The 12748-nt window shown below is 35.0% G+C and overlaps 1 protein-coding gene across 5 annotated transcripts; it reads right to left on the minus strand.

Annotated features, from left to right (window-relative positions):
- Window positions 1-3124: 3124 nt before the first annotated feature.
- Window positions 3125-10546, minus strand: LOC131661257 (uncharacterized). Of its 5 annotated transcripts, none has more exons than XM_058930722.1 (16): window positions 10133-10546; window positions 9323-9373; window positions 9008-9244; window positions 8663-8761; window positions 8512-8567; window positions 8309-8417; window positions 7771-7950; window positions 7200-7469; window positions 6058-6270; window positions 5771-5974; window positions 5566-5676; window positions 4634-4891; window positions 4430-4528; window positions 3652-4139; window positions 3499-3531; window positions 3125-3391 (listed from the first exon to the last, which is right to left on the minus strand). In XM_058930722.1, coding segments are annotated over exons 1-16 (2532 nt in total). In that variant the 5' UTR covers window positions 10256-10546; the 3' UTR covers window positions 3125-3390. The 5 variants fall into 5 exon arrangements, with proteins under 5 accessions (XP_058786705.1, XP_058786706.1, XP_058786704.1 ...); XM_058930723.1 differs by having other exon boundaries at window positions 8309-8420; window positions 9008-9238; window positions 10133-10545; XM_058930721.1 differs by having other exon boundaries at window positions 8309-8420; window positions 10133-10545.
- Between the last annotated feature and the right edge of the window lie 2202 nt (window positions 10547-12748).

A 12748-nucleotide genomic window follows, 5' to 3' on the forward strand; every position in this document is an offset into this window, starting at 1 on the left:
CTAGATCGCATTTGAGCATTGAAGAACTTGTGAATTTTGTCCCAGATTCCCTATGAATGCTTGCAAGAAAGCACTCGCGGGAGCACCGATTCAGAAATTGTTGAGAGAAGCCAGATGAACAAGGCTTGATCTTGAACAATCCAAGACTCGTACTCCGCAGAGACAATGTTCTGCATTCAATCTTGATCAGTCTTGAATTTTGCCGGAATTTGAGGATTAACGACGAACTTGTGCATCTTTTGAGTCAAGATCACACTTCAACCTGTTGATTCCAGAGCAGATAGTTGTTGTCTTTCAGTTGAATGGAGAGTTTCGGTCCATAGGCGTTGTTGGAACTGGGATTGAAGAAATTCGATTGTGAGTTGTGAGACGAATCTCGAGCGCCTGTTTGGGAACCAGAGTCAGCCATGGTTGAGGTGAGAGGAGCTTAGGGTTTTGGTTTGGCAGAGAAGAAGAAGAAGAAGAAGAAGATGAGGGAAAGTGTGGTTTAGATCTGAACCACTTCTGATACCATATTAGAATTTGTAGAATTGCATAATAGAGAGTTTTACATTCTGAAATTATTTTTCCATCATACATTGTTACATTAAGAGCAGATACTCATACCCTTACCATACACACTACCCTTATCATACACACTACAAACAATAGAGATATTTTGCATATCTCTAACATGAAGCAATCTAAAATGTAAGTTGTTTAGCATTAAATAATATTAATCTTGTCAATTGGTTGGGTTTATAAATTGATTGGACCACATATAGATTACTTATTTAAATTATCATTGGAGTAAAATTGATTTAAATTGCTTAAATATTACTTAAATGTAATGTGACAATCGATCCTTAAAAAAAATAGTTCAAGCAACCAAAAGTAAATTCTCCCATTGGAGATTCTCATACTCTTATCCATATAACTCTTAATTAGACTTTGAATTTAAAAGTTGGTAGGATATTAATGTTTTATTTGGATCATTTAAGAAAAGAATAATAAAACAAAACTATTTTTTTTAATAATAGACAAGAAAGTTTTTAATGCACAATATGATTCTGTAAACAAGACAAATTTTATGCACGCTTTAATTTCGTAAATAAGGAAAATATACATGTCTACATATTATGCTAATTATGGGTAGGATATACTTTAAAAAATAATAAAGTAGTATATTTCTGTATTGACTATAGATTTTTTTTCTTTGATTGTCTGAATGATTCATGTAAGATTTTCCAATATATGATTTCCTTAATCATAATTTTTATTTAACTCTTGGGTTCGTAATTTTTATTTAAATCTTGGGTTTGTATTAGTGAAAAATTGTAACGAAATATGAGATAATGGATTAAGTGAATATATTTTTTTTAAAATTATATGATTATACAAAATAATGGATGAAATGAATTTAATTGAAAATTAATCAACGACTAACTTATACAAATCTATAATACTCCCACTCAAATTACAAGATATTAGAAGATATATGTCTATCATTCCACACTTAAACGCATGAAATTCATATAGAGGTCTGGACAAAATCGTGACGAAAGGATCATTAAATTGTTGAGAAGACTTAAAATGAACAAGTTTCAAAAAGAAGGATTGTACATGTCAACGATGTCTGCGTGTTTTGAGTGTTGATGACGAAAGAATCATTAAATTGTTGAGAAGACTTAAAATGAACAAGTTTCAAAAAGAAGAATTGTACATGTTAACGACATCTGCGTATTTTGAGTGTTGATGACTCGAAGGATTAAAAGTCATTTTCTCAACTCATAAGAACCTGTTAAGCTTGCATACCAAGTTCTCCCCTTCATTAGATGTCCCTTAAGAAGTTGTATATAAACCTCTTCATATAATTTCCCATTAAGGAAAATGTTATTGATGTGTAACTGGACAAAACAGCTTTATTCTTGTGCAACAATAAATAGTGGAATTGTTTCACTGGTAAGTTTGTCCACAGGAGAAAAAGTATCTAGAGAATAAACAACACCTTCCAGTTAAGTGAACCCTTAGGCAAGTAATCTAGTTTTGTGTTTATCTAAATACCCGTTATTTCTATATTTAATTTTGTATACCCACCTGCATCCCACTCTTTTCTACTCTTATAAAAATGGTTTGACCTTCAAAGTGTTACTCTACTCTTATAGGAACAAATATAAAATTAAGTGTATGTTCTCAAAATATTAAAGTAATAACTATATAAAAAGAACTTTGAACTAGAACAACAATTCTCTTGAAACATTTTAGAGACGTTTATGCCTCCTTTCTACCACAGTTTTGTTGGGGGTTGTTTAGACAGCATTAAACTGGCTTATCGCCCCCTTTATTTTGTATAAAAGTAGTCAATTGTAATTTTCTTGTAATATTATTGTGAGTTTCTTTGATAACTGTAAAACTGAGTTCGTACAATTTAATCAACATCATTACTTGTTATTAAACAATGGCAAACATCATAGATAGATTAGTTTTTCTAAAAGAATCCCAGGCATCACAGTGAGTTAAATCAAAAGATAACGATGATTCTTGACAATTAAAAGACAAAGGATGGAAATTTTGGTAGAGGACAATTTGACAGTTCACTACTTGGTCAGACAAGTGTTCCAACATAGCATGCCAAGTTGAAAGAGTAATTTGACTAACAAAGTACACTCATTGTACTCATGTATTGTACTCCTATTGGAATGTAAACAAATAAACAAATTTGAAAAGATGTAGTTTCAGGTACAGCATTGAGGAAGCAAAGTAGGTTCAGGTAAATGCATTTTTTCAATTATCGAACAAATTAAAACATTCAAAATCAAATATTTCCTTAATAAAAATAAAATTTCTCCAAAAACATGAATTTTTATCACTTAAAATTCAACCATTAGCATCAATTCTCTTGTAAACATGAAATGTTGAAATATATTTTTGAGATATTTAAATATCCTTGAACATGAAACCAGGATTCGAATTAATAAATTAACCCCTCCTTGCTAAACAAAGACCACTTAACTAATATCAGTTAAAAGACACAAATGGAGTGCTGTCAAACTGAACATGATACTTATGGTGATTAATCATCTTTCAAGCATTCACAAATGGAGTGCTGGCAAACTGAAAATGATATTCTCTTGTAAGCATGAAATGATGATAATTACGTTGATTAATCTTTCAAGCATTCACAAAAAATCAGTTAAAAGATGCAATGCATGCATAATATCAAAACATGAGGCTCAAATCATCGGAAGCACACCGAATTAAAACTTAAGGGGAGAAATAAATTACTGCATAATATAATCATAATTTGCTTGGGGTACTCTCTGGTAATGCTTAAGAAATTCTCCCACAAAACAGGACCATATATGTTTCCATCCTCCTTGGTAACAGGATAATCTATGTCCCTCTCCCTTCCCTGTATATAAACAGCAAAAGCATGGCGAAATTAATAAGTGTAGCATGAACTGATCAACTATATTTTAAGTAAACTAAATACTAAGCAAATGGTAGTAAAAGACTCACTATCTTCGAGAAGGGTACACTGCAGCAGTTGGCCTGTTGGAAGAAAAAGTTAAGTATGATTTGCTTATTCATGTAACTATAATCATCATAACATCTTTAAATAGACAATGTTAACCCGAATCTGTTGTTGAAGAAATAAAATGTGAAACTAACCTCCCATTTGCTGGACCTGAATTTTGGGCACTGATCATACTTGGTCTGTCAAGGCTTCCCCCATTTCCAACAGATAATTGTGCAGAAGGCTGAACCGCGCTATTTTCAGGGCCATTCATTTCACGAGGATCCTTGGGTTTACTCAAAATTTTGACATTTGAAAGACCTCCGGCAATGCTGAAGTGTGCACCATTGGTTTGTTGATACTGATTTACTGGTAATTTAGAAGGGTCGTCACTCATATTTGAAGAGAAGACAGTATATTCCTGAAGTGCCTTTTCAGTTTTGATCATTTTGGAGTCAGTTGAAGGAGATTTCTTTAGGCGGTGAGATTGAGCCATTGGTGTAACTGCTACAGTGGGCATATACGAAGAATAAGGAGAAGATGCAGCAGCAGCTGCAGCAACTTTAGCAACTGCAGCGGTTGCAGCTATCATTTTATGCGCCCCTTCGCGGAGTTGAATAAAGTCTCCCTCAATCAAAAATAACTGAAATGATTAGGGGGGAAAACCTATTAGGCTCTAATGGAAATATGTTGCTAGTGAGCAATGTGAAGTTGAACGAGCAGATAACTGAATGAAAATCACTAGACAACCAAAAATATACACAACAATTTGGCATGCAGTGGTCAGGGATGGATGAGTGGTTCCCACCACTTTATTGCATCCAATAATCAGCTTTTAATCTAGTAGATTTGTATAAAATTATGGCCAAATACATTTGGTGGCATACCACTGTAAAAACTATATCTGTCCAAATTGTATCTCTTAAAACTTACTTCAGGATGGCTAGTAACAAAATCTTCCAGCTTCCCATATTTTCTTTTGTAATCATGCCAATGTAGAGGTGCAAGCATTTTGCCCAGTCTATTAGGGAGCTGTTTTTAAAATATAAACCAAATCAATCACATAGGGTAAGCAGGGGAAAAGCCATCTTTCATAGAAAGCCAGAAGTTTCATACTTAAACCCACAAAACACTAACCGTTGAACTAATTCGAATACGGCCAGCAGCTGGAATAGTACGGACAATACATGCTAACAATGACCTTTCATCAAGCAGAGCAGTCTCTGGAACCTTAGGAATGGTTGTCTGCCCAGTAGAAGCCAATGCTTCAGACAAGACCGTATCAGAATTATTCTGAATCATTTCACCAACAGATGGTGCATTTGCAGCAGAACTTCCTTGCTCAGTTAATAATACTTGAGTCGCAGGTCCATCATTTGATAGTGTCACTGGATTCTGCTTATGTGGAAAGAAAATTGTTAGCTTCGACCCTCTCTCAGCAGTAAGAGAATTACTATAATTGCTTTATACCCAGCAGCAAAAAAACGTGCTCAATAACTTCCTTAAAGGCACTTAAAAAACGGTAAAATGTTCCTTTCAAGTGATTTTATCTTTAAAGAGAATTGTTAGCTTCGACCCTCTCTCAGCAGTAAGAGAATTACTATAATTGCTTTATACCCAGCAGCAAAAAAACGTGCTCAATAACTTCCTTAAAGGCACTTAAAAAACGGTAAAATGTTCCTTTCAAGTGATTTTATCTTTAAAGAGAGTAAGGGTAAATTCACATTAGAATGCTAATGGGTAAAGAAAGCGTATTGAATAAAATCAAAGGTGGATATGCCCTTTTTACTGACTTCAAAACATAGCCTAATACTTCAAAAATATTGTGCTGCTTCCTGAATATGCGTCTAAAGCATCAAAACTCTCTAGAAGCTATGTAAAACCAAAAAAATCTCGACATCTTTAAAAATTTACAATGAGCTTAGAATTTTTAAGCTAGTGCAAAACCCAAAATAACTATCACTCAAATAGAGTAGCATTGACACCCCCACCTCCCCCAAAATGAACTTAGTATATCAAATAAAGGAATACAGGTAAAGCCTTAAACAGGGAGGAAATTCCAAACAAACCTTCATTTCACCATTTGGTTTAAAAGAGTTCAATCTTAACGCCTCAGAGAAGTGAGAAGAAATCTGCTGTAAGCTTTGTTGGGAAGCAATAAGTTGATCTTTATCAACCGACTGAAGAACATAAAAATTCAATTATTCATCAATGTTATAGACAAATATTGAGAGAAATAATTCTAAGTAAAAAATGAATCATTAGTCATAAAACCTGTGTCTCCCCGGTGGATGATGAAACCACAGTTTGTGCTTCCTCGCCTTTGGGGACATGAGCATCTAAGTAGTCTCTAGGAAGTATTTGCCCATTAACAGGCACTTCATAATTAAACTTTGCATCTGATCTGGTCAAATTTTGATCAGCTTGGGATGACGTAGGATTGTCCTGAATGGATACCTGCAAACCCTCTGAAACAGCCTGTAGAAACAAGTGTAAATTCTAAATCAACAAAAACTTAAAAAAAATAATACAGGAACTTATTTATATTTAACAGTAGATACCTGTTGATTTTGCCACTGTTGCAGATGTGACATTGTGGGCATTGGATGAAAATGTCCAACATGAGACTGAGGGACATGTGATGCAACAGAATTTGGCACTCCTTGTTGATGCATAACATATGGATGCAATGCAGTAACTTGACCAGGTGGGAGGTATGAGTGGGGGACAATCAAAGGAGAAGGAGCAATGGCGACACCGTGAACATGATCACTCTAGAAATAAATAACCACAAAGTGAAAGCATGGATTACAACAATCTATCACATTTTACATCAGAGAAAGGCATCGATTATAACAAGTACAAGGGCATGGAGTAAAGCCAAAAGGTATAACCACCTAATAATATGGGTACAATGTTTGATGTATTTCATAAAAAATTATTAATAGGGCTGATTCTGCTATTTGTATCTATATAAATATAAATATATTAATTAGCATCCAGATCCGTACTAAAAGAACAAGATACCATAACTTTCAAGCATTGGGCACATGCAACTTTCAGTACTATCTGTCAACCAAAAGATTCAATATTCCTGTTTGAGGTCTGTTTGATATCTATATCAATCTTCAAATCAAACCGTTACATATTGGGTATTTTTCAATTGTTTGCATTGAAAACGTAACAATTTTACCTTAAATTTCCTTGCCTGGGTACAGAATTTTCAATTCACCAAACCAAGACAGCAAAACAACACATACGACCATATTTAGCTACTAAAAAATGAGGTTTCACTTAAAGAGGCAAAAGTGAGAGTGAAAGCTATTTATGGAAATATCAACAAATGAAATTGAGTGCCTATACATGAATTGTTTAGATCTAAACTTTCAATTAATGGCGTTAACATCTCACTTTTTTCAAAAGATCCTAATTTTAGAAGAGCAGATTCCCTTAAATTTGATACATGAGAATATTTACAAACTACTCTTGTGCTTTGATACGTGATGAAAATCAACATGACACTTTACATAACAGACATTTATAAGCTAAATCATAGGATGATCTCAAATGACATCTTAAAAAATTTGCAAAGTTTAAAATGCATGACCTGGCATATAAGACATGTAGCAAATAAAATTTCTGGGAATAAAACAAAGTAATATGATTAGTTGTTTCTCTATCATTCATTTATTGAAGCACCTACCTGAACTGACGGATTGCCTGAAGTTGAAAATGGGGGACCATTATCTGAGTTCTCATTTGTAATGAGACCAGTATTTCCACCTGAAGCATTGCCTCCATTCAAGTCAAGTTGGTTTCCATTTTCTTGCCCATACTGAGCTACATTACTTTTTGAACTTATTTGGGAGATTCGGGAGTCATCATTGTAAGTTCCGGTTCTCTCTCTTGCATCTGCTAGCTCAATCTGTAACTGCTGAATAGTATGCAAATGGACTCTCTCCATCTCTGCGTACTATCACCACCAAAATCGAGTATGAAGTCAAGCAGCATATACCATTACTTTTAGTAAATGGCCAAAATTAACATAACATACTTTTAAGATACAAAACATGCCTATAAAGCATACAACAATTCAAATTCTTTGAAAATAAATCAAAGAATCTACAAAACTAAATCACAACTATAAATTAAATGGTGAATATCTAATTCAAAACGGTGCAAACCGAGACACATACATAAGAACGCAAAATAATAGTGGGAATACAAAAAGGAAACTTTATCCTTGTAGCATAAAAGAAATGTATATCATCAACCTGTCTCTGAAAACCCATCCATAGCTGACTATATTGTTCATTGCGCTCTCGCAATTCAGCCTGTAATGACTGGTTCGTTGTTGACTGGAAAACATCCATCTCACGGACACGGGCTATCCATGCTTGGGCCTCTCTAACCTGTTCCTCTTTAAACATAATTGTCTCCTGAGCAACCCTATTCTGAAAGGAAGAAACATCAGCAGGCCCCGTAAGCGAATAAACCATAAATAAATTTTTATGTGATAGGATACATAGAATAAAGGAGAATTAGTTACGGATGTTATAGTCAGTTAGTTATTGACTTTGTTAGAGAGCATTTGTATAAACAGGAGAATACAGGATAGAGATCATCATTGCAAATATTGTAAACACTGAATAGAGTAGTGAATCTATTGTGAAGGAGATCCCCCTACTGACCTTCACATGCATTCTTTAGTATTTCAATAAAATAGTTCTTTTCGATGTTCAATTCTTTGGCGCCTAACATTTTGGAAATAAATTATACACATAAATATAAATATAAATATAAGCGGCCTACTTGTTCCTGCAACTCAATAAGTTGTCTATCTTTTTCTTGAATATGTTCTTGCAGATCATGTATTTGTTGTATATGTTGAGCTCTTTCAGCTTCTGAGTGATCGCGCTCCCTTCTGCAAAAAGGATTTGCCCAATTAAGCAAGTAGCAGAGTATAAAAGCAAAACTTAAAGCATCACATAAATAAATTTGGACAAAAGAAAAACCTGAAAGATGCTAATTCTTTGTTTTGCTCACGGAGAAGGTCTTGTTTTGCCCATGCCTGATGGAATAATTGAAGAAAATTAGCATGCAATCAAAATATTTCAATAAGATCCAGAAGATTAAAATAATAGAAGTAAGAAGCATTCAGCATACCGCTTCATTATCTAACTTAATATTATGCAGCTCTCTGTCTTTCTCTTCCATTTTCCTTTCCAGTTCATGAATTGCTCGTTCCCTTTCTAAAAGTTGCTCCTGAAAGGCCAGAAAAAAAGTTTAAAAGCTACCAACAATTCTTAACCAGTGGGAGGGCCAAATATTAAGCATAATCAAAATACAGTTACATTTGCTACACCAAACTATTATGTGTATAAAATTGTTATAGTCCCCAAAGTGTTATATTTAAGTATACAACAAAGCATCTGATAGATAGTCTAATCGTCATCTGGCAACACCTTAGGAAACAAATTTCTAGTCCCCCGGTCATGTTTGAATACACACCTGGAACTTGTTGGCATTGTTAGCATGCTCCTTGAGTTGAGCATCAAAGGAGCTTCGCATTTCCATCATCTCAGATCTGGCAATAATTTGAGCTTTTAGTTCAATCTCCATCTGCAGTATTTCATGCCTTTGTCTAACAACAGTATGGATCTGTTGCTGTAAAATATCATTGTCTAATGATCCATCCATTGTTATCGAACAAAAGTCAACATCCACGGGCTCTCTTCCTTGCTGCACCTTGAAAAAACAGTAAGAGATTAACTTCAGGATATAAATTCCTTAACTAAAAACTAGCTTCTCACACCATCACCTTACCTCATATATGGTTCTCTCGTCTGATTGCCCTAGTTTTGGGTTTTCTAACTCCTGCACCTCAGAAAATGTTTTTTATCAACCAAACACATTACATTTAACAGCAACAAAAATTTAACGCACCCTTAAACACTTCCAATGACACAGTAATAAGCTATCAAATATTCAGAGCCTTAAAATACTAACAACTTAACTCCAAAATGAAACCATTAGTTCAAAACCTATGAGGTGGCAAGGCAACCTTAAACTTCAACCACAAGAGTCTGAAATTGAAGTACATTCAACCTAAAATTGGCAATCAGACTACATTCAACTTGAAATTGTTCAAATGTCCAGGATCATATGATCAAAAAGATTCCTATTTCCTATAAAATCCCCTTTTGCTTTGATCATGATTGAAAGAATCATGTCTATTCACTTGAAATTAGATACACATTCCAATTTCAATGACATTTCGGGTTCAATCATGGAAAGATAAAACACAGCTGAACCCAACAGGAATTAAAGTCAGCAAAGTAAAATCTTAGCTCCAAACACAGCTGAACCCCACAGCTATAGAATCATAATATCCACCTAGGCACACACCGGGTTTTTACAGAAGCTGAAGTGTCCAAACATTAAGAAAACTCAAGAAAGACCTAAACTTAAAACCATTGGTCGGATCAAATGCCACTAAACTCCTAAATAAACGATAAACCCTAATCCCAAATCAATGTCTAAACAACACCCAGAAATTTGAAAAACGCGCGTTTCTCTGACACTCCAAACAACACTAAAAAAACAATGTGAAGTGTTTCCGCGTGAAATCCGTACCTCTCCGTCAGGGTTTCTCGCGGAATGATGATGTTCAGCAACAGCGCGCCATTCTTTCCGAGGCGGAGTCTGCAACTGAAGCGATACGCCGCGAGCAGCGGCTGCGGCAGCCGTGGCCTCCATTGAAAAAGAACAGTCGACGGTGCCCTCACGTTAGTGAAGAAAACACCGAGTAGAAAAAAGGAAAAATAAATAGAAATGGAAAATAAGAAATCCCTAACCCTAGAAATTGAGAGAAATGAAAAAAAAAAGCTCTAAAGTAGAAAAACGATTGCGATTAGGGGAATGAGTGAGGAATTAGGAGTGAGGCAAATGGAATGCGAAAAAAGGGTTTTTGAGAGACGAAGAGAGTGTTGAGGGTGATGAGAACCGGACAAGAGAAAGATGATTGGCTATGGCGAATTTCGACCGGCACGGTGTGAACAACGTTATATAGGGCATTTTCACTCCATACTTACATTACATGTCGTATTATCGATTCACGCTACCTGTTAGCGCGTGTATCATACCTTCTTTTGTAGTATTAGTTTTTTCTTTGGGCCTTTGTTTAATCTTGTAATGTCAATTGAAGAAAATTTTACCCGATAACCCATCAATTATTCCTCTACACCTATAAATTATAAGTTTGGATCAAAATATACCTGCATAAATACCAAGATTATAAATTTTTTTCACTTTTTTCCATTTCATTTTCTTGCACCGCGAGAGCAAAAAGCCAGAGATTATAACAATTATTTTTTCGAACCATCCAACTCTCAAACCGAAGAATAAGGAGATAAGACTTCTAGCTCATAATTCACACACACTGAATACCTTACAAGTAAGTTATCCGGTTTTAATTCGATTAATTTTACCAACCTAATAACTTAGCTAAAGGTTTTATGATTTACAAACACTCAAACGGGATAACTTATGTTTGTGTTCTTTGGTTATGTTTTTTTAGGATAATTTTCTCATATGTTATCCGGTTCTCATTTTGTTATTTTTTTTAGTGGTTCGCAGAAGAGGGGGCCTGAGCGACTAGAGTATGCGAGGAAGGGAAGGACGACAACGTCAACAGGCGGTAAGGGATGGAAAGGGACTTCAGAAGGTTGCTCTTAAGGCTAGACCGCAACAGCTGGGGTTCCTCGGATAATCGACTGATATGTCTCTTCTAGTGAGGTATTAGGGTCATGTCTCTTCTGGTGAATCATTTTTAATTGTAAGTACTTATATTTTATAACATCAAAGCTATAAATTCTTTTTAGGAGAGACATCTGAAGAAAGAATTAAAGGTTGTTGCACTTGGCAACAAATTGATAGGATGGTTCCACATAGTCTCCCACCAGTGATAGAGTCTTGGTTTACTGACTCTAGTTTATCCTCTCTCCAAAGAACTACTTTGTCGAGGATAGATCAAAATCTAATATCACTTTATAGATAGATGGCATCCAGAAACATCGTCGTTTCATATGACATTTGGCAAGATGGCCATTACTTTGGACGATAATTCTTGTCTTCTTCATATACCGTGTAGGGGTGAGTTATGTGACCCTGCAAAAGATTTCACTAATTATCATACCCCAAAATTTGCCCACATTATTATAAGCTTGGTCTTTACGAAGATTTTGGTCTATTGTTACTGACGCCTTGACATTAATTAATCTTGCTTATGTAAAATATACGATGGTTTACTTTAAACTATTCGTATCTTTTAAATAACAATTAATTGCATAACGTTCATATATTTTTAAATGCCATTTAGTTTCGAATAAATAAGTTGGCACGATTGGTAAAAAATGTAAGGCTTATAGGTGAGAGGTCTCAGGTTTGAATCCTAGCCACTAACATTTGTTTTTACTTTACTTTTAGTTTCTCACAAAAAGAGACTTTTTTATTGTTTAAACTTTGAATATCTTTAATTTAATCTTTGTTATTTATTTTATTTGTTTTGATCTTTGGGCTTTGAGTTATTTTAACTAGGGTCCATATTTTATTTTTCATTAACCTAATTTATTTTTCCTATATAAACTAACAATTTCACGGACTGACGACAGGTACAGTAACCCTTACTCCCACTTTTTTTCATACACAAAACCTTTCCAAAGAACACGCACGATCATTACGGCCAATAGCCAAGTTTCATCACCATATCAAGTCTGCCCGGAAAACCATGAAATATTGGATCAGGTTCACTGAAGTCCTCAATCAAAAAAAGGAAGCAGATGAAGAACAGAAGTGAATCGTCACCATCCTCGCTCCCACGAAAAGACACAACGCTGAAGGGCGCAAAACGAAACCGCTCCTGAAATCACTGCCTCCGTTGAATGTGTTCGTTTAATTTCATCTCTTTTCAATTTCATATTAATGGTTTGTTTTTGCTTGAATTCTTGGCTCTGTTTAAATTTTTGTTGTGATTGTTGCAAGAAAAATGGGCAAGAAAATTCACCAGCATCGTTGCATCAACATCGTTCACCATTGATGCGGCAAAAACTTCAACACACCCTTCAACCTTTCTCATGCCACCAATCATCATCACCGATTCGTAATACAACATCATCAACAACGAACAACGATCCCAGCCGCCTCCGCGAACGCATAACAACGATCTTCGTTCAAAGCTGAATCGCGTCTTCA

The sequence above is a fragment of the Vicia villosa genome, linkage group LG3 (genome assembly GCF_029867415.1).
Source record: "Vicia villosa cultivar HV-30 ecotype Madison, WI linkage group LG3, Vvil1.0, whole genome shotgun sequence".
In the NCBI taxonomy this organism is placed as follows: Eukaryota; Viridiplantae; Streptophyta; class Magnoliopsida; order Fabales; family Fabaceae; genus Vicia; species Vicia villosa.